Source organism: Hippopotamus amphibius, chromosome 17, assembly GCF_030028045.1.
Source record: "Hippopotamus amphibius kiboko isolate mHipAmp2 chromosome 17, mHipAmp2.hap2, whole genome shotgun sequence".
Lineage (NCBI taxonomy): Eukaryota > Metazoa > Chordata > Mammalia > Artiodactyla > Hippopotamidae > Hippopotamus > Hippopotamus amphibius.
In genome coordinates, this window is record NC_080202.1 from 44,034,644 (window position 1) to 44,059,724 (window position 25,081).

Sequence of the window (25,081 nt, forward strand, 5' to 3'; positions counted from 1 at the left end):
CAGAGTAGGGCTGAGTATTTGTGTCCTCGGTAAGTTCACAAGTGATGCTGGTGTTTGGAACCACCTTTGGAGAGTTAATTGGTAGATTGCGTGGAGGGTGGCTTAGAAAGGGAGAGAGTGGAGGTGGAAACAGCAGTCAGAAGACAGTTCTACCCATCCAGGAGAAATGAGAGACTAAGCTGGAATCAGTGGCAATAAGATAGCTATAGTCAAGAGTGAATATTTTCGGACTTCCTAGGTGGCGCAGTGGTAAAGAATCTGCCTGCCAATGCAGGGGACACGGGTTCGAGCCCTGCCCTGGGAAGATTCCATATGCCATGGAGCAACTAAGCCTGTGCGCCTAAAAAAAAAAAAAAAAAAAAAAGAGTGAATATTTTCAAATAAAAGTCAATGTGATAGAAGGTATAATATTGAATTAATTAAAATTGCATATTAATGAGAGGAGTAACTTCCTTTCAGGTTGTATGGAAAGATATCTTTTCTTTCTTCTGGTATTGAATTGGCCTAGGAAAAGCAGAATTAAATGGGAAGCATGTAAATATAAGCATATTCCTTTTAATATTAGAAATTACAATGACACTTGGAGATAAAAGCTTTGAGTTCATAACCTAGTCTATGATGAGACCACAAAAGGTGGAATCTAATCAATTCTTCTGCTCTCAGGAAAGATTACCTCCAAAGTCTATCTAGACCTAAACTTGTATATTTAATTTATGAGGGTCATGAGGGTGAGACTCTTAAGAGAGGTGAAGGCAGAGTTAGGGGCTCTGGAAGGTTCAAATAACATTCCTCAAGATTTGGAGTTTAGACCAGAGCTACTTATTTATTATTATCATTCTAACCTCTACTAGTGATTGCTACTAATTAGATACCTAGTAGCTACTTGAGGCAATATATTCCTTTTCCTTTTCCTAGAGATTTATCCTGCAATAAAATACAGTCTATTGAAAGACGTACATTTGAACCGCTACCTTTTTTGCAGTTTATGTAAGTAACAAATGTAACTTCATTATACTTGGAATTTTTATACAAGTTTTTATAAAATTAGTTACTCATTTTGAAATACGATTACAATTACTACTAAAATTATGTAGCAAATCCTTTTTGTCCCTAGCAAAGATTAGTGTGAGAAGTATTACACAGATCAGAGTGAATCGTTACAGAGCAGTGGTTCTCAAGCAGGGTGATTTTGCATGCAGGTGACATTCGGCAATGTCTGGAGGTGGTTTTGCCAGTCAGGCCTCTATATGCTGCTGCCACCTAGTGGACAGAGGCCAGAGATGCTGCGAAACATCCAACAGTGTACAGGAGAGCCCCCCACAACAAAGAATTATCCAGCCCAAGACGTCAATAGTGCTGCTTTTCTAGAGAAATAAAGATGACGTCACACAAGTATTTATTGAGCACTTACTATTTTCTCTCTAATGTATGACATATATAGTCATGAAAGTATAAATCATGATATCTTCCACAGCGAGATTTCTTTAAGTATATGGAAGGAGTAGTGCTGTTATGTTTCATCATATATAAATTAGAATGATTGCCAAAGGATAAATGTTCTGAAAGAACATATATTTGTCTTCTTTTGCTTGTGTCTTTTTTTTTTTTTTTTTTCTAGAAATCTAGGTTGCAATTTACTCACAGACCTGAGCTTTGGAAAGTTTCAGGCCTGGCATGGAATGCAGTTTTTACATAAGTTGTAAGTGACATAGAAGATGAATACATGTAAAAAAATTATATGTGAAAACATCATACAGTTATTGGTTAGCTGGGTGTAAGCCCAGTATGAATTCTGGAAAGTATGTCTTGAGATCCATTTTTTGTTTTTCAAATGAGGAAACTAAGATACAAAGAGGACAAGAGACTTTTCTAACTCATGTACCTCAAATGCTCTGCTTTCCATAGTACTGATCTTTGGCGCGGGCAATCGAAGGCACCAAGTGAAAACACTCAAATTAGCATTGTCATGGAATCCCAGTGCTGCTGCTTCAATATGCGAATGGTCCGTGAAATGCCATGTTTGAATTTACACTGATTTCCTGGTCAAGTGCAGAGTTCCACACTGCTTCAAGTGTATGCAACACAGAGCTGCAAAGAACTAAGTTTAGCACAGAATTCTTCAGGGAGCAAGAGGTGTGGGTGCTTCCTCAACCATTATTCACTTCTTTTAAATGATGAAGCAGAAAGAATTTGTCAACACCCACCACAGGGCTCTCCCCAGTCTCCCAGAACATTATTTTTCAAAAAGCATGTACCTCTGAAGTGAATTATCTGTGGCCAATAAGAACTTTTGAGGTATGGAAAAAGTTGTTTGTGTTCAGCTGTAGTGTGAAAAGTATAAAGAAAATACATTACTGTAGCCTGATTCTATATGCAGTACTTTCTTTCCTGACTAGTCTTCAATAAGAAATGTGGGTTTTAGACCCCTTCAGCTGAAAAATTCTGTGATTTCTCTGTGACACAAGCAAATCATAGTGGGTATGTTCAATGGCCTGAAGAGGATTTTAGAGATTCAAGGTAAAGAGCCTCCTCTCCACCTGGCTTTGGAAAAGACTCTCTTACCTGTGTTGACTTAAAAAAAATGCACAACGTGAGAGTTTCGAGTTTAATTTTATTTGGGGCAAAATGAGGACTGGGATGCAAAAGAAGAGCCTGGAGACAGCATCCCAGATAGCTCTGAGAAACTGTTCCAGTGAGGTGGGGGGAAGCTCAGTATATATGTGGTTTTGGTGAAAGAAAAACATGCAATCAAGCACATAGTGTTTACAGAAGTCACTGCTAGTCTCGTGCGGGTTACAGCTAGTCACAAGGAGCAGTCGTCACCATGAAGGATTTTAGTGTTTTTCTAGATATGAGGAGATACAAGAATTGGGCCCGTAAAGTTGGCTCCTGAAAATATCTAACTATCTAAAGAGGGGTCCTGGCAGTTTTCACAGAGCACAGAGGGCCTCATTTCAGCTCTCCACTCTGAACACCTTTCAGGGAGCTGTTGGCAGTCAGAAGCTGCAGCAGCACATGATTGAATCTTTGTAGCGATAGATGGGAAATGCCAATGGCGAGTGCCAGTTGTAGTTGACAGCTCTCTTGTGGTTCAGAAATCCGATGTCACACCGTTCACTTCAGGTTAATGAAGGTGCTGAGGGCGTGTCTGGAGCTCAGGTAAACAGTTCCCTCAGATGCCAATCTGTGGCGGCCTCCTTCTTCCCCTCATTAGCAACCAGCAGTGGTTGCTAATCCTCAATGTGAAGTATACTTTTTTTCCTGACTTTTAAGTGCTTCTCCTTCATTCACCTACACAGGTCCAGACTGATGGCTTATTTTTGTAAATTCTTTTCATCGCTTCGTCGGTTTTAACAATACAATTTCCATGACTTTAGAAAACTAAAGGAATCTACAGTGTCCAAAGAGTACAGAGTACATTCACATGCTGGCTTGTCTATGGTACATCGATATTTTGATATTTTGAGGTGATGAACATTTTGACTTTGGTGATGCCTTCATGGTATGTGTGTATGTGTGTGTGTGTGAACACAGATTACTGTATGTCAATTACACCTCAAAGAGCTGTTAAAATAAATATTATATAATAGAGACAATTGGGGAAATCTGCATAGCAACTCTTTATGAGGTAATATTATTGTGTAGGAATTTAATTTCTTCAGTACTGTGTATTAACAGTAGTGTAGCTATATAGGGAAATACTTTTGAATACCCAGAGAGGAAGGCATCGAGCTGACAAGAGAGGGATCGAGATTGTGGCAGGTGCTGTGGGAGGCTGAGGAAGATGAGGCTAGAGCAGTGACCAACAGATTTGACAGTGTGGTGACGACAGTCACTTGTCAGCTGACCTGACAAAGATGATTGGAACAGACTGCTAAATGCAGGGCCCTTTCCCCATACTAATCTCATGCAATCCCCTCAACTAGTCTTGCCATAACGGGAAGTTTCTATTAGCTTGCCATATTGCAGGGGGGATGGCACAATTTAAGGTGCTGTCGGTTGTGTAATAAATTGTCACAATAGGGCCCTACAAAAATAGATTTTTAAAATGTAAAAAAATGAAATTTGACCCTTCCCACACACCACATATGAAAATTAACTCCAAATGAATCATAGGCCTAAATGTAACTATACAACTTCTGGAAGAAAACAGGAGAAAATCTTTGTGATTCTAGATTAGACAATGGGTCTCAGACACAGGTTTCTTAGATAAGACACAAAAAAGCACAAACCATATAATAAAAATTGCTAAGGGACTTCCCTGGTAGTGCAGTGTGTGGCAGGAAACAATATACACTATTCTTCCCTTCCTGGTGGCTCTGAGGAAAAACGTACATGTTTTGCGCACAGCTTATGCCAAGGGAGTGCCTTGAGGTCCCCTGGGCATTCTCCTGTAATGCGCCATCATTCCGGGGCAGCATATACTCAAACAGTTATTCTCATAGCGGCTTGTAGTTTGCTTTCCACCGTAGAAGTGCTATTTCTCTTTCAAATGGAATCAGAGCAAAAGGTCAAAAGTAGCAGGGGTGTCCTGCCATACTTCAGACATTTAACACATGCAGGCTTTGATCCACAGCCTAGGGTCTGAGCATGGGCCAGGGGCGGAGAGGTACCCCTACATGCTGGTCCAGGAGACCTTGGGGTGGCTTACAGGGCTTGGGGGAGGGCAGGCCCATTCTTGGGAAAAAGCTCCACTGATCTCTGCTGGGGTTGTGTGCTCCGTCTGCCTCTCCAGGGAAGGTGTCCGTCCTGTCTCTGGAAGGTTGAAGTCCCAGTGTAAGCAGATTGGAGGGGTGGGGGGTGGGAAGGGGTCCCAGGAGGAAGAGAACCCTATCTAGTTTTCTGACATACAGAAGCCATTTTCTGATCTAAGCCTGGCCACAATACTTGCCCTTGAACAAGTCTCAGTAATTAGTGACCTTAAAGCAACAAAGGAATGCAGGAAAAGCAATCAAGAAACAATAATTGGGCAATAAAAACAGGAGTCCTGGTTCCTCCTTAAGGGAGAGAGATAATACTCTGATACATGTCTTTGAGTTGTACTACAGGAGCTAAGGGCCCCCACCCAGGCGGAGGGCTGTAACTACATGCTCAGACCGCAGACTGGTGGAAAATTAAGGAATGATGATGTTGACCTTTTCTGACCCTCGTGACTTCCGTCAACTAAAGCCTGGACTCTGTCAACCTCTGCCCCTATTCTATGTTGGGTTCCCCTCTGCTGAAGCCCCTTCATGAAGGGGCATACACCACCCAAACCCCTTCACGAAATATGCATGTACCCTTAGTTGAAAACTGCCCCAACGTTGCTGTTTGGGGAGATGCCGTTTTGGGAAAGATCCTCAGTGTTCTCTGTAGTTGCTGCAAGTAATAAATCCTTGCATTTGGTCTTTGACTTGGTTGCGTTACTGAATTGGTCGACTGGACCTGCTCTGGGGTCCTAGCCACCGGAGACCCCTGGTCTCCACCAGGAAGGTTTCTAAATGCAGAAGTGGAACTTAGTTCTCAGATCAAATTCTCAACCCAATTCAGGTGGAGACAACCATATATATAAGAGGCTCGAGGTAAAAGGGAGTGAATTGGAAAGAGAGGGAGGAATATTCATGAGTTATCCAAGAACAGGGGTGTGGTTTGGACCCAGAACTGATGCAATACTCGTTTTCATTCCTTATATGGGGTTATCCAGTTGTTGTGGCAATTGTCAGCTGTCCTGGCGCTGGTGGGTGTGTCATTTAGCATGATAATTCATTACAAAGAGCATATAATGAGGCTCAAGGTCTATTGGAAGTCAAATCTTCTTGAACCTAGGTGGTTCTAATCAGTTCTTGTTTTTCTCTTTACAGCTTCCTCCTGAAACTTAGATAAGAGCAATTTGTTTCCATTTGAGGGAGGGGCAGATGTATGATTCTGGAGCAACCTTGGTAATAGCTGTCTTTTGGCTCCACACCAAAGAAGAGGCGAACCCAGGTAACACCAATGACTCTTCCCACTTATAGAAGTGGCTGTTGGCGTTGTGGTCTGCCCCTTCTGTAATTCTCCAGGAGGGAGAACTGTTGTGGTCCCATCAGGGGTTGGGAAAAGAATTTCCAGACATGAAGCATTTCACAAGAGAGTGCGTTTATCGAGAACAGAGAGCAGGGTTTAGTGAGGGGCGCTGTAAAGACGGCGGGACGACTTCCTGGCAGACCAGGGAGAGCCACGCTTCTGATGGTCTCACAGCCAACTTTTATAAGCCCAAGACAAGGAACATGCCTGCGAAGAAAAGGGCATTAATCAATTGGTCAGTGCACCATAAGGCAAAAGGTGTCATTAGGTGACAGGCTAGGGTCCTACGTGGTGAAGACCTTCTCTAATATGGGGTTGGGTTATTGGCTAGCCCAAGTCGTGAATCACATATTGCTATGGGGGGGGGTCAAGATAACTCCGGCATTTTGTCTTGTGACTTTGGTATAGTGTTGGAGGAACCGGTAGAGGTAGGCAGGACATCGAGGCTTATAATGCAGGACGCAATGTTTATTGTACCAGTACATGCCCAGTGGATTCACATCCAAAGACTGAGCCCAAAACCAAAGGAAAGCTTCTCCTTTTATAGACCAGTTCCCGCACTTTTGGGAGCCTGTAGCTATGTTTATCTATGCAGAAGCAATGTACAGAAGCCAGAGTGCATACCTTAGTTTTTCCTTATCTCTTTGACCCAGATGTTTGCGCTGCCCATGGCGGGATCTTGTGAAAGAGGCCATAAGTTATTTATTCCCTGGGGCTTCATTTTCCTATGTTTGCCTTGTCCTTTCCTGTGTTTGTTATTGACCTGCCTCAATAGGGCCCCACAAGAACCACCCCATCCTCAGCTTTATGCTGGATGAGTCTGACTGCTGAATGCTTTCACTAGGGTTCATGGTTGAGCAGGAAGATTTAGAACTAAGGACATAGAGGCAAAGTGTTCTCAGTGTTAAACTTAATTTAAACAAAGTGGAAAGTAAGAGATCTACTAGGGAAATCCAGTTATCTTGGCAAAAGGACAGTGTTTCTGGTCATAATTGGTACAGCAAGAGCCTCACCCGCTTGGCAGAAACACACCCTCCCTGCTAATGGAGCTTGTAACATCCCTCAGTTATTCTGATAGGGACAGGGTGAAGGGACAAAGTAGCTGATTAAACAGTTAATCCCACTAAGGGATTAGAAGCAGAAAAACAAGTATGGGAGACCCCTGTAAGTTTAACAATTACCCAAGAAAGCAGGTTTGCTTAACCACAAAACCGAGCAGGCTTGCTTAGCAACAACACCATGCCACAGAAGCATGGCATGCCCCCAAACAATAAAACAGTGGTGGAATGAGACCCACACTGTGCCCAGTGAGCTCAGTAAGCTAATAACTGCTAGGACATGCTCTCTGCACACATAAGAACAATACTTTATGGAAAGATGACTTTTCATAGTGAAAGACCTTCATTGTACTGAGACCTGAAATAATTTTTCCATAGTGCCATGACAGTGCAGGCTTTACCACGTAGGGACAAGAAAACTCCACCTGACATAGAAGAGGAACTAATGATGGAAGCGTGACCTCTACTCAAGAATGAGGAAGAAGGTGGTCTTTTCCCCCTCCCTACTTTTTCTTTGATTATAAAAATGTAGCCCACTAAGTTCTCAGGGCACGGCACCCTCTTACCCACCCGTTTGTAAGCCTCACAAGCGTCCTATTCTAATCAAGCACTTCTTATCTATCACTTTGCCTCTCACTGAATTCTTTCTGTGCTGAGACATAAAGAACAGGAGTTCTTCAGGACCCCCCAAAACACCACCTAGCAGTTTCATTTCCAATGAATTTTTGCAGGGCTGCTGTCTGCAAAAGCTGTAGGAACCATCCACCCCGCCCCCCCCACCCCGCCAACCTCAGAATAGTCTATTGGCTGACTTTTCAGGAGTGCCCCCATCTCCTGGTCTTCTCTTACATCCCAGGCTTCTCAGCCTCTGTGCAAAGTCTGTGAGATTGTCTTCCTCTCTTCATCTTGCTCTACAACCCTTTGCGAAGCTGAATAAAGCCTTGGATCCTGGCGGGAGGTGGGGGGATGGGAGGGTTGGAGAGTGAAGGAGAGTGCGCATTTCCTCAAAAGATTTTACACATGGACCATGAGTCTACCAGGTAGACTCCAGCCAGGAAAAGCATCTCACACGACTACATAATTTGAACAATAAGAAAGGCACCTGCAAAGTGCTAGACAAAAGAAATAGACAAGAGAGCTTGACAGGCATCCTGGAGGAGGTGATTTTTGATCTGAGCCTTCCTGTCAAGTAGAGGAAAGGGCAAGGACTGGCAGAGAAATGGCTGGCAGCTAGGAATGCAGACTGAGCTCAGGGGAGGGTGCACCAAGAGGTGGGGAGGAAGCCAGGAAGCAAGAAAAGGGAAGAGTCAGGGGAGGGTATTAGGAAGAAAGGGAAGATAAAGATAGATTAGGCTAGAGAGAAAGGGAGGATACACAGACACAGTTGGAGGCCAGGGCAGGGAAGGCTCAAAACATTTGTAAAGGCCATTCACATCCTACTTGTCTTGAAAAGCTTACATTTCTAGCACTGGATCTAACAACTACCCAGAGTTATTTGAAGCCAGCTAGAAGAACTGCAGGCATCCGAATTCCCTGGACAGGTCCAACATACAGAACCCCGCATCGACCCTAAAGAGTCCCCGTAGGATGGGGTCCTATCATCCCTCCTGTCCCCTGTCCTCGCCACAGAAGGGTCTGAAGATAATAACATGTGAGAATCTCTGCCCCAGCCTAGGAGACGAGGGGTAAGGGTTTGACATTTGTGGAAAATAGAAGCTCCTACTGTATGCCAGGTTGGAACTGTGATCTGCCCTTCCTAAGCACCTGGAAGATAGGTGCCCTTGCTAGCCCCATAGTGTTGGAGGAAGGAGGCCCCTTCCAGGGTCCAAGAGCGGGCTCTTGTCTAACACTCGGAAATGAATTGTCCGAGGAGACACACCTGCTGACAAAGCAAGAGACTTTACTGGGAAGGGGCGCCCGGGCAGAGAGCAGCAGGGGAAGGGAACCCAGGAGGACTGCGCTGCCACGTGGCTCGCAGTCTTGGGTTTTATGATAATGGGATTGGTTTCCAGGTTGTCTCTGGCCAATCATTCTGACTCAGGGTCCTTCCTGGTGGCGCACGCATCGCTCAGCCAAGATGGATTCCAGCGAGAAGGATTCTGGGAGGTTGGTAGGACACGTGGACTGGAAACTCCTCTCTCCTTTTGACCTTTCCCGAATTCTTCCCAGTGGTGGTAGCTTGTTAGTTCCATGTTCCTTACCAGCACCTCCTGTCCTAAGAGAACTCATGCACATGGTTACTATCAGGCCTGGCCACAGTGGGCAGTGTCGGTCAGTGGGTTCCCTAACAGCTGTACAAACAAGAAAACAGGCTTAAGCGAGGTTAAGTGACTTGGGGGCCCAAGGCCACACAACTAATAAACAGCAGAAGCAGGATTCTCACCCAGCTCTTTCTCATTCCAGTTGGAGAGGAAGCGTAGTTCAGTGGCAGAGCAAGTGAGCTTTGGAGCCAGGAATGCTTAGATCTGAATCCCATCCTCTTCGCTGGGCTTTCCCTAAAACAGTGCAGGGTCCAGGACAACCCAGCAAGTGTGGAGTGAGGACAGCTGCCACAGTGTCATTATTTTTCATTGGTCCCTTAAGACAGCGTTGAAGATAGAAACTTCTAAATTGAATTTTATTGATGTTCAGAAAAGAGAAGTCACAACATCCTGAGGCCTCTTGGCCTCAGGCAGAGGGCTCCAGAGTGTTTGACTTCAGGGAAGTTCCCCAGACTCACTCAGCCTCAGTTCCTCATCTGTAAATTGGGGAAAACATCAGATTATATAAGATGATATCGTTAGGACAGTTTCTGGTCTGTAGTAGGTACTGGAAGATGGCCAGCTATTACTATTATAGTTCTGGCTAACTCTCGCCTTTCCAATCCAGTCAGGTCCCTGCCTTTCACTGCTCTTCTGAGCACAGGAGTGAAATATTTTCTTGTTTGGACTCCAGATAAATCCTTATTTGGCATTTGATTGAAATCGTGAAGCTAGTATTAATGCAACCGTCTCTCTCGACATGGGAATAGCTAGTGTTCTCCTGGGTTCTGTAGTAGGAAGCTGGTTCTCCTCTCTCTCTCTCTTCCTCCCTCCCTCTCTTTTCTTTTTGGCTATACCATGCGGCATATAGGATCTTAGATCCCGAATCAGGGATCAAGCCCTTGCCCCCTGCAGTGGAAGTGTACAGTCCTAACCCCTGGACTGCCAGGGAAGTCCCCTTCCCACTCTCTTTTTAAAAATGTGCTGAAGTCCAGCTCCGGCGGGTCCAGGAGTACCCAAGGGATGAGTTGCCTGGGCGCAAGGAGGAGATGGGGAGGCCTGTGTCAGCTATGCAGGATCTCTCTTTATTGTCAGAGCTTTGTGTGTTTATATAGTAAACATAGCTCAGAAAAAATCTTTTGTGGCAGAGCATATCTTCCCTCAGCATCTACCAGTTTCTTTCCTTTGTCAGTTTTGGCTGGCAAACCTTGTGACTCTAAGGTAAACATATGTAAATAACTTCTTAATCTTTTATCTAAGCACACTATTGCCCTTAACACCCATACAAAACCTTGTGGAGTTAATCAAGATTAGGGCAACTACAACAATTGCAACTGTTATGCCTAGAATTGTGGAGAGGAATCCCTTATGAGACACAAAATCGGATAAACTATCAAAAACTGACTTAGCAGCTTCTGCAGTTGAATAATCTAAGTGGGCCTTACCTATATCTTGGATTTCTTGATGAAGCCTGGTCAAATCTAGACTAATATCAGATTGATTCCAAATGCCTAGAATATGATTTTGAATGCAGTCCCAAGAATAAGACGATTCATTAGCTTTTAAGGGAGTCACACAGATCCATCTATATTCGATATGACACCTCAAAGCCAATCTAACTTTTAAGGCTGTAGTTCAGTACCTAGATGCAGAACAGCTTCTTCTAGCGCAGCAACTTTTGCCTCTAACTTTCTATCAATAATTTCTTGAGTAGCTAAGGCAAGAGGTACATTTCTTGATAATTGATTAACATGTTCAGCTGTATGTACTTGTTGAGAGTGAGATAAGTCGAATAATTCTGCTAAGCATGGAAACTGGGGTTTGGAGCCCCAGGACCCATCTTTTGCCCAACCCGATGTCAGCAAGTAGGGATTTAGTGCTTTTCTAGATCTGGGGAGAGGCAAGGGTTGGGCTCATAACATCAGCTCCTGAAAACATCTAACTATCTCAAGACCTGTTCCACCCATCCTCCAGAGCACAGAGTGCCTCATTTCTGGTCTCCACCCTGAATTCCCTTCAGGGGATGTGGAAGGTCAGTAGCTGCAGCCGCACAAAGTGATTTAGTCCTTGTACAGGCAGATGGCAAGTTCCAATTTGTAGTTGACAGGGGCCCCTCATGGTCATCAATTTGACCACGCTTTGGGAGGCATTTCATGACCATTTTGTCCCACGGTGCTAGGAAGGCTCATTCCTAGGTCTGATGAAGATCTCGCCAATAGGCCACTCAATGTGCCAGTACTGGGCTAGGTCTTTGTAACAAAAGTCAAAGCTCTCTGGACTGCCTGTATTCCTAATCTGTTATGGTCCAGGAAAAATTCCCTCTTATTGCATCTTCCCATATCCAGAGGTACACTATTACAATCATTGATCACATACAGAACTATATATTTGATCAACTGCTTCAGGTAGCCTAGTCATCATCATTTTTGTTGGCAGTCAGTCACACATTTGGTAATACGAGAAGCAATAATCTTGAAAAGCAGGCAAAATACAAATAATATAGCTAGTAGCGTCAATAGCGTTACAAGTAAATACTTAAGCCACGAGTTTCCCACGCCAAACCAGTTTTGAAGAGGTCAAGGCTTCACAGTGGGTGAAAATCGCAGAAATCTGAACAGGTATTACTAATTGGCCAGGCGAGGGGATCCCCGAACAGGACTATAATTTTTTCTTTCTCTCTCTCTTTTTTCTTTTTTTAGAGCAAACTTCCTAAGGGGCATCCAATTAGAGCCTTGCAACCCAAAAGTACTAGTCATAGGTAATTGGCCGCAAACCCAACAACTGGGTTGATTTTCAAAATTAGCATAGGATTGTGCCCACGATAGAAAAACATTTGAAAGGTCCAAGAAGTCAAGAAAATATTATAAATGTTCATACGAGTCAGGTCCAGCATCTTGGGCTAGCTGTCTACTTCTGATGTCGGCTTCTTCTCGTCCTAGTGTGAGTGCAGTTTCTCCTTAGATAAGTGTCCTTCCGTCTAAGCTGCAGCTAGTCCTTTAAATTATGTCCTTTTAGTATCCATAATCACCCAAAGATAGATTACTGAGATAAGCTTCAGAAACAAACTTAGAGTGTCCTTTTAAAAGCTTTCTTGGATTTTACATTACTCTAGCGCAACAGCAAGGAACTTTCCAGGGAGTGAATCTTAGTAAATACAGACCTCCATCAGCAAAACTGGCATTTAATATTTATTGAAACATAATCTTCTTCTCTCTAAAATTACCCTCATTTTTACCTGATATAACCAGATTAAGGCTAATTTGTTTGCAAAATAAGTCTGGTTTCAAAAGAAACTTGGCCTCATCATTTAATTTATGGAACTATAATTGATCATATAGGCTTTTGGCTTTGTTGAAACTTTTATAAGGAGCCTCAGGCTGGACTTTTAAAAGACCTTTCAGGGCTAAGAAAGCCGTGCCAGGGGCTTGGGCTTATCACAGATTTTTGCCTAACAAATGTAGGTAAATTCCTCCCTTTTCAAGGTTCCCAAAATACCTTGAGTTTTCTATACCTGTTAGTGAGGTAGCCTTTCTAATTTATCTGATAAAGCTGCTGGGAACCTAAGAGTTTTCAATGTCTGGAGGGAACAGAGAGAGAAAAGATAAATGTTTCAATCCTGCTTACAAATGTACAAACTATCAAATTATTGTAAATCATTAGTTTGAAGGGAAGGTTTTCCTTATACCTGGAAAACAGATTTCAACCAGTAATTTTTAGATAGAAACCATAAAATTTATAACCATATTCACCAGTTTACTCAGTCCTATGTAACATCCTTTTGTTAACAGCTTATGAAGCCATCACGTTTCTCATTAGGATTCTTCAATTTTTTTTTTTTAAAACCCCATTCAGCATTATGGTCTGAAAGTCAGAAACTTGTATTTATCCAAAAGTCCTTTTTATAAATCTTCTTGAAGAGGAAGCATTTTGCAAAGGCATCAGAATAAAACCAGAAGCGTCTTAAGACATAAGGCTTAAGAAGGCGTGTTTAAAATCTGATTGCAAGGGCAATCAATTTGGTTATTGTTGTGTCATACAACATTTTAAGAAAATAACTAGAATTATGACTGATAACATTTTACCGGGACATATCAGAATTTTAGGAACTCCATATACTTTCCAGAATATCTATATTAATAACAGTTACCATGCACTAAAATCTAACATTTATTCATTTGACAATACTTCCTATGTAACTTAATGTACCAAATGAACCTAGTTTATATCTCTCTTTGGGATGTTTCAGGGGCCCTTTGAAGCATCCCAAAGTTAGCTAGGGGTCAAAAGGATTTCATCAGAATTTGTTTTAGGAAGTTTTGTCCAAAATACCGGAAAAAAAAGGTTTAGAACACTCTATCGGATAGGCTCACAGGTAACTGTGAAACAATAGTCAGTCACTTAGCCAAAGTAGCAAGAACAGATTACTTAAAAGGTAAGGAAACATAAAATCTTTTATCAAAGGGCAGTTCAACATTTTAAGAAAACTTGTCCTCGTAACAGAGAGAAAAACCAAATTCAAGTTTTGCACCAGCTTACTTTCCAAATTAATTTACTCAACTAAATTTATCTAAACTTAGTCAATCCTGATCATGCACAAAACTCTTTTCTCAGGGTCCACTTTCCACAAACCTTCTTATCACTTTCCGTATCATTACTTTATTTCCCATTCAGTCACCTGTAAGTCAGACCTACTTTCTTTTCCCTTAATAAAAGGTAATTCCATTCCTCAGGCTTTCTTTACTGAAAACACACATCCTGCTTTCCTTAAGCCACCATGAACTGTCCCTTGTGACAGCATTCTGTACATTGGTGAATAGAAATACCAGTGATATTTTCTAAACACATTGGCTTTCTTTACAGAACGTGGCACCAGGCATATTTATCAATAGTCCTAAATATCTTTTTGTCTCTCTGTAAAAGGAAGCCGATGTTCAGTAATATATGTTTCAGTATCTTATTTTATTTGGGAATGATCCAGCTGGTCAATAAGCTTTCATCACTCAATTTAGGGCAACTCCAGAATTTCAAGTTACCAGGATCTGGAGAGACTATTTTAGGTAGATATTCCTAAAGCATGACTCTTCTTGACAGAGTTTATCTAAAAGCTCTTATCTCATTTACATTTTCTTTCCTTAGAAGTTTCTTTCCATCAGGCTACTTTCCACACTGACAAATTTGTAACAGGCACAAGACCTTATTTAGCCTATATTACAACTAGGCACAATTAAAATTTATATAAAAATTATGCTTAATGTTGATGACTCTAAAACATGTCTATAGTAATCAAACCAATTAGCTTAAGCCATCTTTAATATCATATATCAGTTTAGTACTGAAATTTCCAGGTGTCATGAACCTGAAATTCATTCTGGCCAGACTATTTTCTATTTCTGAGTATTCATAAGCACTTAATTTTTCTTAAAGCCAATTTAGAGCTCTTTTATGAATTCTTTTGGCAATACCATACACCTACAACAAACACATAGATACACACGAACACACACACAAACACAGAGGCCTCATAATTCTCATTCTAAAATTTCAGTACTGAGTCAGGTACAACACGAACGCCATCAGTCACAAAGGGTTGGATTTAAATTGGCTTCTAGCAGATGGAACAAATCGAGGTCACCTATCTAGATGGCTAAACCCTTTTACTATTTGCAGAAAAGACACTTAGCATTTCTATTTATCTTTGACAAGTCGTTTTAAATTATTTTAATTTTAATTTTTTAATTTGCATTTAAAAGGATAGCAGAGAGAAGTATTCTTTAGATGACCAGATAAGACATTCATTCACCTCTCAAAGGTACAAGCAAGTTCCTCCTAAGATGACTTTGTCTCCCCTTTGTTGACAAGGGTAATTTCTTTCTTTGACCAGGAAGGAGAGGGGTGCACACGTAAAGGGCCTTGTCTTAGGGCCTTACAACCTAAGTAGTGCTGATGTCGCCACGCCTAGAAAGCCCAGTATTCCCAGACAGCACGATTTACGTGCCTCCCTGAAGATGGCCCTAATCATTAAATGTCTCAGGGAGACGGAGCTGCAAGGAGGCGGTCCCTTGTAATGGGGTTCGCAGAGGAATAACTTCAGGCGGGGCTCCAGGGGGGTCTGGGGTGACGGACCCTCTCGAGGGCACCGAGCAGGCGGAGGAGCAGTATGCGTACTCCTCGCCTAAGGGAAGAGCCTGAAATCCTTGGAGAATCAGGGGATTATGAAGGAAAGCTGACAGAGGAAGGCGGCCTCATAATGAGAATCCAAAAGTATACAAGAACATGTCAGAGTGTACCGCTCCACACGGACCGGCCCAGGGGACCTAGAGAGAGAGGTGCAGATCTGTCTGGCAAAAGGGGCAAGTCTTTTGGGGAAAACCTAATTTCTCAATCAGTCGGCTCAAAGAGTGAGCTGACGGAAGGGGAGAGTGAGCCTTAAAATTTTAAGAAAACTTTGGTGGAGGTCCCTAGGGCAAAAGGGCCGTTTGGACTTGCACAATTGCTAAATCAAATCAGTAACCAATTCCCCCCCGTGTCGGTGATGCAAAGACAAACAAGGGTGGGTGTCCCCTCCGAAGAGAAGGCCACTCAGGTGCCCACCTGGCTGTGTGCCCGTGGGGAGCTTAGGTGCCTCTTAGCTTTGGCGGGTGCTATAGAGTCCCACTTGAACCTGACTCGTAGAGAGGGACTGGTCCCCCAGAGACAGATACCACCCTGAGCCATATGAGGTCACCACGGAACCGCAGGTTAGGGCCCACTCGGACTCCGTAGCCACGAAGGCCGTGGAGCCACACAATCGCCCTGGAACGAGGACGAAGCAGGGAGCTCCCTCACACACACATTCACACCAGAGTTTGTCACAGTGCCTCCCCGCTCTGGGAAGGCCTCTAACTGGTGGGTACCTTCCCGCCCTCTGGGATGGGATCGAAAGAGTCTCTTATCAACCCCCATAAAGAAAAAGTTTCAGCAGGGATCTTTTCCGGCCCATGAAACTTATAATAAGTTGTCAGTTGCTCTCCCACCTTAGCCCAGGTTTCCGAATTAGCAGTGCCCTCTTCCGGAAACCAGAGGCATTGCTCTTGTACGAAAGAAAAGACGGATAAAAGAGTAGATTTGGAGACGTTAACTCCTCTTTTTGATAACATATGTTTCATAATATCTACAAAGAGCTGTCTCTCTTTAGATTCTGATTTTCCCATTATGCCTTATATGTTTCCCTTATAGGGTCCTTTTTAACGTCTCAAGTTCTGATACTTTAAACTATCCACCCTTCACTTACCCTGCGTATCTCTGCAGGGGGGTCTGCAGCACCCAGGTGGAGTCCTAGCCACCCCAACAATTGCAAGAGAATACTTACCCTTTGGGTCCCTGTTCGGGCACCACCTGCTGAAGTCCAGCTCCAGCGGGTCCAGGAGTACCCAAGGGATGAGTGGCGTGGGCGCAAGGAGGAGTCGGGGAGGCCTGTGTCAGCGATGCAGGATCTCTCTTTATTGTCAGAGCTTTGTGTGTTTATACAGTAAACATATCTCAGAAAAAATCTTTTGTGGCAAAGCATATCTTCCCTCAGCATCTACCAGTTTCTTTCTTTCCTCAGGTTTGGCTTGCAAACCTTGTGACTCTGAGGTAAGCATATGTAAATAGCTTCTTAATCTTATATGTAAGCAAACTATAGCCCTTAGCACCCATACCTAGGCCTGATGTCTATGTCTATACTTATGCCTGCTGCAATCATAAGCACTGCAAAAAGAGCCACCCCACCCTTTTCTCCAGCATTTAGTAGCCTGAGGTGCCTCCCTTTTCCACCAGGGAGTGGTGGGAGGGGACTTGGTGGGGCAGACACAGAGAAAGAATGTGTCAAACCCTGGTTCTTTCCTGGGGACAGAGAAACAGGGAGGGGAAGTGGGTGGTAAGCATAGTGTTACAAAGAAACAAAGAGCAGAATGTAAAATGGGTGGAGATGGTCTGGGGCCTGTCCTTGCGGAGAGGTCGCCTTGAGATCCTCCTGCCACGAAATGCCCTTCCAAGGAGTTCTCGCTTTGCGGTCCTCCTTGGAGCCTGGTGACCTTGTCACAGCATTGGCTTGTCCAGACGGCTCCCGACAAAAATGGATTTAAATTTTTAAATTATTTGTCAATTATACCTCTTATTGGGAAAAAAAATCACAAAATACTGAACTAAAAAACAACAATAAAATTGTATCATATGCATAGTTTACAGTTCAGATGGTACCAAGTGAAATGAAATGGTGATGAAACACAATGACCCACAGCAGTTCCCTGCCCCAGGCCACTTCCTTGCCCACCTTCCTGAGCCAGCTCACTGGGCCTGGTTACTTCTACGGAGCAGGTTGTAGCTGAATCTTCTGGTGCTTTTCTCCACATCTCTTTGCACATCTAGTTCTTGATTTATCCATTTTAGACCCTGGCTATTGAATTCCTAGTAACATCAGTGAGGAGTTAGTTCTCTTACACCGCTACCCCCAGTCCATTCTTGAGGTTTAGTTATGTCGCTGTTTCCAGATAATTCATAGCGTTTACACGGAATTCCCTGGTGGTCCAGTGGTTAGGACTTAGCGCTTTCACTGCCAAGCCCCGGTTCAATCCCTGGTAAGGGAACAAAGATCCTGCCAGCTGCGCAGCATGGCCAAAAAAAAATACTGTTTACAGAATTGTGACTGTAAATATTATTCACCGTAGAGCTTAATCATGTACTCATTACATTCGCTTCCCCTCCTGTGACCCCAGGGGTTTAATTTCCTCTCGGGCTCTCCCTGTTCTGTCGGCCATTCTCACCTCCTCTGTTCTCCTCCAGGCTCTGGCTTAGCAGTAGGTGCCCACCTCCTGCAGCGGCCTCTCTTCCAGGCTCTGTCCTCCAGTGAGTGCTGGATACACAGCTGCTATCCTGGAACTTCCCCTCCCTGCTTCCTGGGCTGGACTATTTCCTGGCTCTCTTCTCTTCTTGCTTTCCTTACTCTCTCTTTGCTGGAGCACATCCCCAGGTAAGAATCCCTAATTCGGGGACTTCCCAGGTGATCCAGTGGCTAAGACTCTGTGCTCCCAACACAGGGAGCCCAGGTTCGATCCCTGGTCAGGGAACTAGATCCCACCTACATGCCACAACGGAGAGCTCACATGCCACTGATGAGGAAACTGAAACTCCCATACTTGTAGTTGCTTCCTCTCCTCTATCTTGCAAAGGCCTGCTGGCCCCTTTCAGTGAAACAGTAAAGTGAATTACTAAGTGTGATCAGAGAAAGGAAGACTGTCTCGCTCTCAGGCACCCACCCCAAGCCTTTGTTTGAGACCCTTTGCACATAGACTTGTTAAGTGACCATTAACGTCAACCTGCAACCAATGTGACAATGCAAATTGTGACCTTAGTCCTGATAGGAATGGAATGTCCTGCTCCTACAAGTTCCTGTTAGGACCCCCTGCTATGTGTGTAACCCATGGCAACTCCCCCGCTCTGTAACTGCCCCTGACCTATAGTAATTTGTAGCCAATCGGTTTGTACCAATTATAGCTGTATGTTTTAACCTATATAAGGAGAAGACTCCCCTGAAACGGGGCCCCAGAATTTTGGAGCGTTCGCTCTTCTGGGTCCGCGGGCTCAATAAACCTGAGTTCTCCAACTCTCCGAGTGTTGTGCTTGGTTTCTCGTGGGATCAGTTTTTTCTGCAACACCACAACTAAAGATCCCACACGTGGCAACGAAGATCCTGTGTGCCAAAACAAAGACCCAGCGGAGCCAAATAAGCAAATTAAAAAAAAAAACAATCCCTAACTCACATTCAAAAACAACAGACCCGTTCTTACATGAGGCCCATGTTGGAATCAATTCCACTTAAAAACCATCATGTGCTAGACACTGGGAATAAGATGAAGCTCTTTGTGTCTTGGAGTGTAGATGTTAGAGGTTGTGACAGACAGTTAAAAAGGACTAAAATTAAATAGATTCTTAAAAGGATGGAAGAAAATCAACTGGGTGCTAGGAATTTTCTCGAAATTTTTTAACATGCTAACTTTAACATCCTCAGTGTCGTCTCCATGTGTGCACACAGCGCAGACCTCTGAAAAGTGACACTGCCAGGTTTTCTCGACTAATGGCTGTGTTGAGACAAGGTGGGATGGGGGGAGTCCATGCTAATGCAAAGGGCCCTTCACTTGGTTTTCAACTATCTTTCCCAGGATGAATTGTTCACTTGCTCCAAACCCTGCTACAGAAATTCTGGAGTCATCACTGATTCAGGGGTAACTGATAACAATAGAGTGGTGAATTAATAATCCGACGTAGATACTGAGAGTTTCAAGGAAATGGCAACATTTTAGAGTCACTAACTGTAAGGTATGTTGCCCTCCCGCCACCCTAACTGGTGCTCACTTTGCAGGTCAGCTACTCTTCTTGTCAGTGGTGTGGCCAAGGGGAGGAAGAATGTCTTTCAGGCTGGAGCTTTGAGGAGGAAGCGTTCAAATTGCCAGAACTGGACTAGCACTTTTGAATTTCCCAGCATGCCAGGCCCTGTGGCTTCCTTGAGAAGCTCCACATCCTTCCCAACCCCTCCCCCCACCCCTGGGCTGCCCAAATCCTGCCTCATGGTGCAGGGCTGGTCAGGGGGGACTGGGGAGAGGCCCCAGCAGGAGGCAATTGTTGCCTTTGCTAGAGGAAGGATGGTTTGCACCCTGGTGACTCTGGGAAAAAGGCTTCCTCTGGTTGCTCAGATTGGATCTCCGCTGGAACCTAAGGAAGGTGGTGGAACTAAGGGTGTCATAAATAAAGGGTGGGTCGTGAGGCAGGGGAGGGGCGCCTCTGTGTCTCGGAACTCTCATAATGCTTTGGCTTCTGCTCAGAGTGCAGCGCCCGTGCCCCACTGGCCTGGGTCGCTGTGCCTGGGAGCCTCCGCATAGCATGTCCCCAATGTGCCTCTGGTTCCCATGGCTTGTCTTCATGTGGCAACCATTGTGGCTTCTGGCCCAGGCAGCTCAGCCTCTGGAGTGGGCCCTGGACCCTGTCCAGTGGACCTCCGACCCCCCGGGGCTGACTGAACCTTGGTCTCCACGCTCCTCAGACCCCCCTCCTGAATCGCCCTATGCGATTACACCCCCGGCAGAGTCCGGGGGCTTTAATGACTTGTCCTCCTCTCCAGACCAGATGCTGGCGCTGCCTCATCACGAGTTGACTGAGACTTTGGTTCCACACCCAAACCCGGATTCAGCTGCAGAGCTGCTCGCAGGGCCAGATCAGTTTGCTGTTCCACATCAGGATCTGAATGACAAGCTAACCCAGCAGCAAAAGCTCCCAGCAGCGGCTCCAGTGCTGGACTGGGAACAGAATCAGGCCTTGGTTCTGCCTTTTCGACGCAAAAGTAAGACTAAAACCATAGGTCCAGATCAGGCTGAAGGTCACCAGTTATTTGAAATACTTGTTCCTCCTCTAGGTAGTAAGAGCTCAAAACCAACGAAGTTCATTGATTCAGCCCCAAACCTGAAGAAGGATTTCATTCACCATCGACAGCTTGCTAAAATTGTTGTTGGAAGTACAGGCCAATTAGAAAATGAAACTCAGGGTCTAGAACAACAGTTGCAGGGTGATTATGTAGCTTCCGGTATGGATACCATTTATCCTGAGGAGAGCCTGCCTACAGATTTTCTGGGGAACTCAGAGCAACCCCTGGAGCCCCCTAAGGAGGCTGAAATTTCTGCATCCCAGCAAGAGGCCCAACTTCGTCATCCAGAGACCCCCGAGGAGGTTGAATCTTTTTCACCCCAGGCAGAGGTCCAGGATGAAACTGCAGAGCCCACTGAAGAGGTAGAATCACCTCCACTCCAGCAGGAGCCTCCGTCTCAGCCTCTAGAGCTCCCTCAGGCGTTTGAACCTTCCCTACTCCATCAAGAGGCCCCGACTCAAGCTCTAGGATACCCCACCGAGTATGTACTTGAAAGTCCAGTGAGTGATGAGGCAGCATCCCTAGCTGGCATTCAGCATCACGCGCATTCAAACGTTCCCAGTGTCACACTTAAACCTCTGGATTTGGAACTGACCATCACTCCAGAGCCCACTACGGAAGCTGAGTTTCCTACAGCTCAGCAGGAGTCCCTGACTTCACCTCCTGAGCATCCTGAGGAGACAGAATCTTCTGCAACCCAGCAGGAGAGCCCAGGTCAGCCTCTAGAGCCTCTTGCAGAAGCTGAGCCTTCTCCAAGTGAACAGGGGCAACCAACGCAGCCTTCTGAGCTTAGTGAGGAAGCTGAACCCTTTCCAACCCAGCATGAGACCCCAGCTCAGCCTGCAGAGTCTGTTGGAGAAGCTGAAACTTCTCCAACTCAGGAGGAAGCCTCAGCTCCGTTTCCAGCAGAGACAGAACCTTTTGCAATGCTGCAGGAGCAACCAGCTCAGCCTCCAGAGCCTTCTGCAGGGGAGGTGGAACCTTCTCCAACTCAACAGGTACAGCCAGCTCAGTCTCCAGAGCCTTATGAAATGACCGTTTCACCTCCAAGTCACCATCAGGCTCAGCATTCAAACATATCCACTATCACCATCAAACCTGCAGATTTGGAGCTTAGCATAACAGCAGGACCCACTCCAGAGGTGGGACCTTCTCCAACTCAGCACAAGCCTTCAGCTCAGCCCTCAGTGCCCCTTATTAGTGCAGAATTGTCTACAGCCCAGCACGAGGCCCCCACGCTGCCTCCACAGCCACCTGAGGAGGTTGAACCTTTGCCAGCCCAATCTATAGACGCTGTTACACCTAATAAACTTTCAGCACAAGAGGAGACCCCAGCTCAGACTCCAGAGCTCTCTAATGAGATGGTAGTTCTCTCTCCAGAGCATCACGTAACAACAGTTTCTCCTCTAGGTCAGGATGAAGCTCAGCTTCTGCAGCGGCCCACTGTCACTGTTAAACCTGTGGATCTTGCACTTGCCATAACTCCAGCATTCACTAATGAGGTTGAAAGTTCTCCATCCCAACAAGAAGCCTCAGCCCAGTTCACAGTGTCCCCTGAGCAGGTGAAACCTTTGTCAGTGCAGGAAGAGGTTTCAGATCCGCATCCAACCGCCTCTGAAAATGTTGAACCTTCTCCAGTCCAGCAGGAGCCCCCAACTCAACCTCCAGAGGCCTCTACAGATGTTGCAGCTCCACCTTCACTACCTAATGAAGTGACAGTCTCACCTCTAAGTCCAGGTGAAGCTCAACATCCAGTGCTGCCTAATATCACAGTTAAACCCTTGGATCTGGCAGTTGTCTTAAGTGTAGAGCCCACTGAAGAGGTGGAACATCCCGCAGTGCAGCAGGAGGCCCCTGCTGAGTCTCCGGTTCCCCAGGGGGGCTCAGATATATCTCCTGAGCCCCCTAAGGAGGTGGTACCTTCTGCCACACAACAGGAGCTTCAGGCTCAGGCATCAGAGCCCCCTACAGAGGTGGAACCATTGCCAGTCCAGCCTACCACAGAGGCTGAACGTTCCACAGTCCTGCAGCAGAGTGCAGTTCCAGCAGCATCCCCCGAAGTGACAATTGCAAGTCCAGAGCAGGTTCAGCTTCCACATCCAACCTTGACTGAGGTCACAGTTCAACCTTTGGACCTGGAAATTACGTTAACACCTGAATCCAGTATGGAGGCTGAACCTTCTCCAACCACGCGGCAGCCCCAAGCTCAGCCTCCAGAGGCAGTTGTAGCTCAGTCTCCATCGCATCCCGAGGTGCTGGTTCCAGCACCAGATCAGGCTCATGCTGAGCCTCCAACATCACCCAGGGTCACAGTGAAACCTTTGGACCTGGGACTTACCATAACTTCAGAGCCTGCTATGGAGTCTGGATATTCTACAGCCGTGCTGCAAACTCCAGCCCCACCTCCCAAACACCCTGAGGTGACGCTTGCACAGCCAACCCTGCCTCAAGTCACAGTTCCACCTGTGGACCTGGGAGGTACCATTTCTCAGCAACCAAGTCCATCTGAGACAGTTCTTTTTCCTTCATCTCAGCTTTCAGTATCCACAGGTCTTCCTGATGTAAACTATACCCCAAAAAAGAAGCAAGCAGAACAGAATGCCATCACGAACATCAATGTATGTGAGCTCTGTACCTGCAAAGATGAGACGCTGTCCTGCGTGGGTCTCAGCCCCAAGCAGAAGCTCCACAGAGTGCCTGAGCCACAGCCCAACACCTACAAGAGCATCTTCACCACCGTGTAAGAATCCCTTTCCTCATTTGTTCTCTGCATCCTGCCTGACATGGCAGCCTTTCTTCGAGGTCTTCCTGGGCCTTCCTCATCTTCCCAACCCATGTTGACTGACTTTCCATTTCTACCTTTTGTTTGTCAATGTTGCTTATCTTCATTCTCCTTCTTGCTATTGTTCCCTCTTCTCCAGGTTTCTACTTATCATTGCCCTTATTCTTTTTCCTTCTCCATTTTTTACTCCAGTATTTAACTCCTTAACATCGACTCTTCTCCCATCTTTGCTGCATCCTCTTTACAGCAACATGTGCCTCTCCCCACCTCGTTGGTGGTAATACCACAGAGTGGTTAAGAGTGAGATTCCGGAGCCAGGCCGCCTGGGTTTGAACCCAGGTCTGTCGTTGATTAGCTTTGTGACTCCATGTCCTCATCTGTAAAGTGGGGACTGTGGCGGTCATCATCTCATAGCATTGTCGTGAGATTTAGATGCGTTAATACAGGTAAAGCTCTTATATCAGTGCGTAGCATGTATTTTAGTGTTAGCTATTACTATTATTGACTCTCTCCATTATATCTCGAAGTCATATTCGTTTCCTAGCTTTCTATTTATAGCACCCATTCTGTGCCCACCCATTCTTGCCCAGGGCCAAGTACTCTTGGAGCCACAGAAGTCCAGCATTGTCTCCAGAACATGACAATGCCAAGTGGGAAGAAAGGGGATGTGCCTTAAAAGGGAGGTAATATATACTAAAGTATTAAAAGAGATACAGATAGGGGCTGTAATTCACCAGAACCTGTAATCACTGAGGTGTGGGGGTCACAGAAATCTGCATGGATAGGCTAAAACTTTAGCTGGGACGTGAAGATTGGGTATGATTTTTTAGAGAAAAAACAGGGAGTACAGTGTAGGCAAAGGTGTGAGTGCAGGGATGATCAGGGTTTAGTAGATCCGTCTGTCTGTAAAGAATGGGGTTAGGCAGCAGTGAAAGATATGATTTTGAAAAACCTTGGCTCTCTGCAATGGGGGTTTGAAAGTTATGCTCTAAGATATGGGGGGCCACTGAAAGTTTTCAAGCCAGAGAGACAAATGTTTAGAATGAGAGAAGGATTTTAGATTCCATATGTAGAGTGATCTAGAGGGGAAAGCTTGATTCAGGGAGACCAAATAACATGCTCTAGCAAAATCTACGAGTAAAGTGAGAAGGGGCTGAATTAGAATGGTTGAGATGGGAGTGGAAAAAAAATTCTGAGAGCACTACAGAGGAAGAACTGACAAGATGTAGTAACTGACTAGAGTTGGAGGATTGGGTATACAGGAAAGAGGAAAATCACGTGTGTTGAAGGGCAGAAGGATGGTGGTGTAACAGCTGGAAATACAGCAGTGGGGAAGGAGAGTCAGTGTGAGGGAGAGGAGTTCAGTTTTAGGCATCTATTACTGGTGAGCAGAAAGCACCTAGAAGGCTCTGTTTGTGTGGAAATATCCCTTAGGCAGATGGGCAGAGAGGTATCTGTTTTGACTTCTTTCTGAGCCCCCTGAAGAATGTGCATATAAACTGAATAGTTTCATTGTTGCTGAGGG

At 45.1% G+C, this 25,081-nt stretch overlaps 2 protein-coding genes across 2 annotated transcripts in view; both read left to right on the forward strand.

Annotated features, from left to right (window-relative positions):
- The window catches only part of LOC130840847 (pleckstrin homology domain-containing family M member 1-like), a 100,144-nt gene that overhangs the window by 50,196 nt on the left and 24,867 nt on the right, over positions 1-25,081 (forward strand).
- LOC130839603 (leucine-rich repeat-containing protein 37B-like) lies at positions 5,578-23,518 on the forward strand. The gene is made up of 3 exons (XM_057713839.1): positions 5,578-5,964; positions 20,475-21,739; positions 23,309-23,518. Exons 1-3 carry the CDS (start codon positions 5,895-5,897, stop codon positions 23,516-23,518), a joined length of 1,545 nt encoding a protein of 514 aa, XP_057569822.1. The 5' UTR covers positions 5,578-5,894.

Coding starts and splice junctions, on each gene's coding strand:
- LOC130839603 (XM_057713839.1), top strand. CDS start 5,895: ATGTATGATTCTGGAGCAACCTTGGTAATAGCTGTCTTTTGGCTCCAC. Junction 5,965..20,474: donor CAAAGAAGAGGCGAACCCAG/GTAACACCAATG, acceptor CCTCCTCTCCAG/ACCAGATGCTGGCGCTGCCT. Junction 21,740..23,308: donor CTCAGCCTCCAGAGCCTTCT/GCAGGGGAGGTG, acceptor CCTTCATCTCAG/CTTTCAGTATCCACAGGTCT.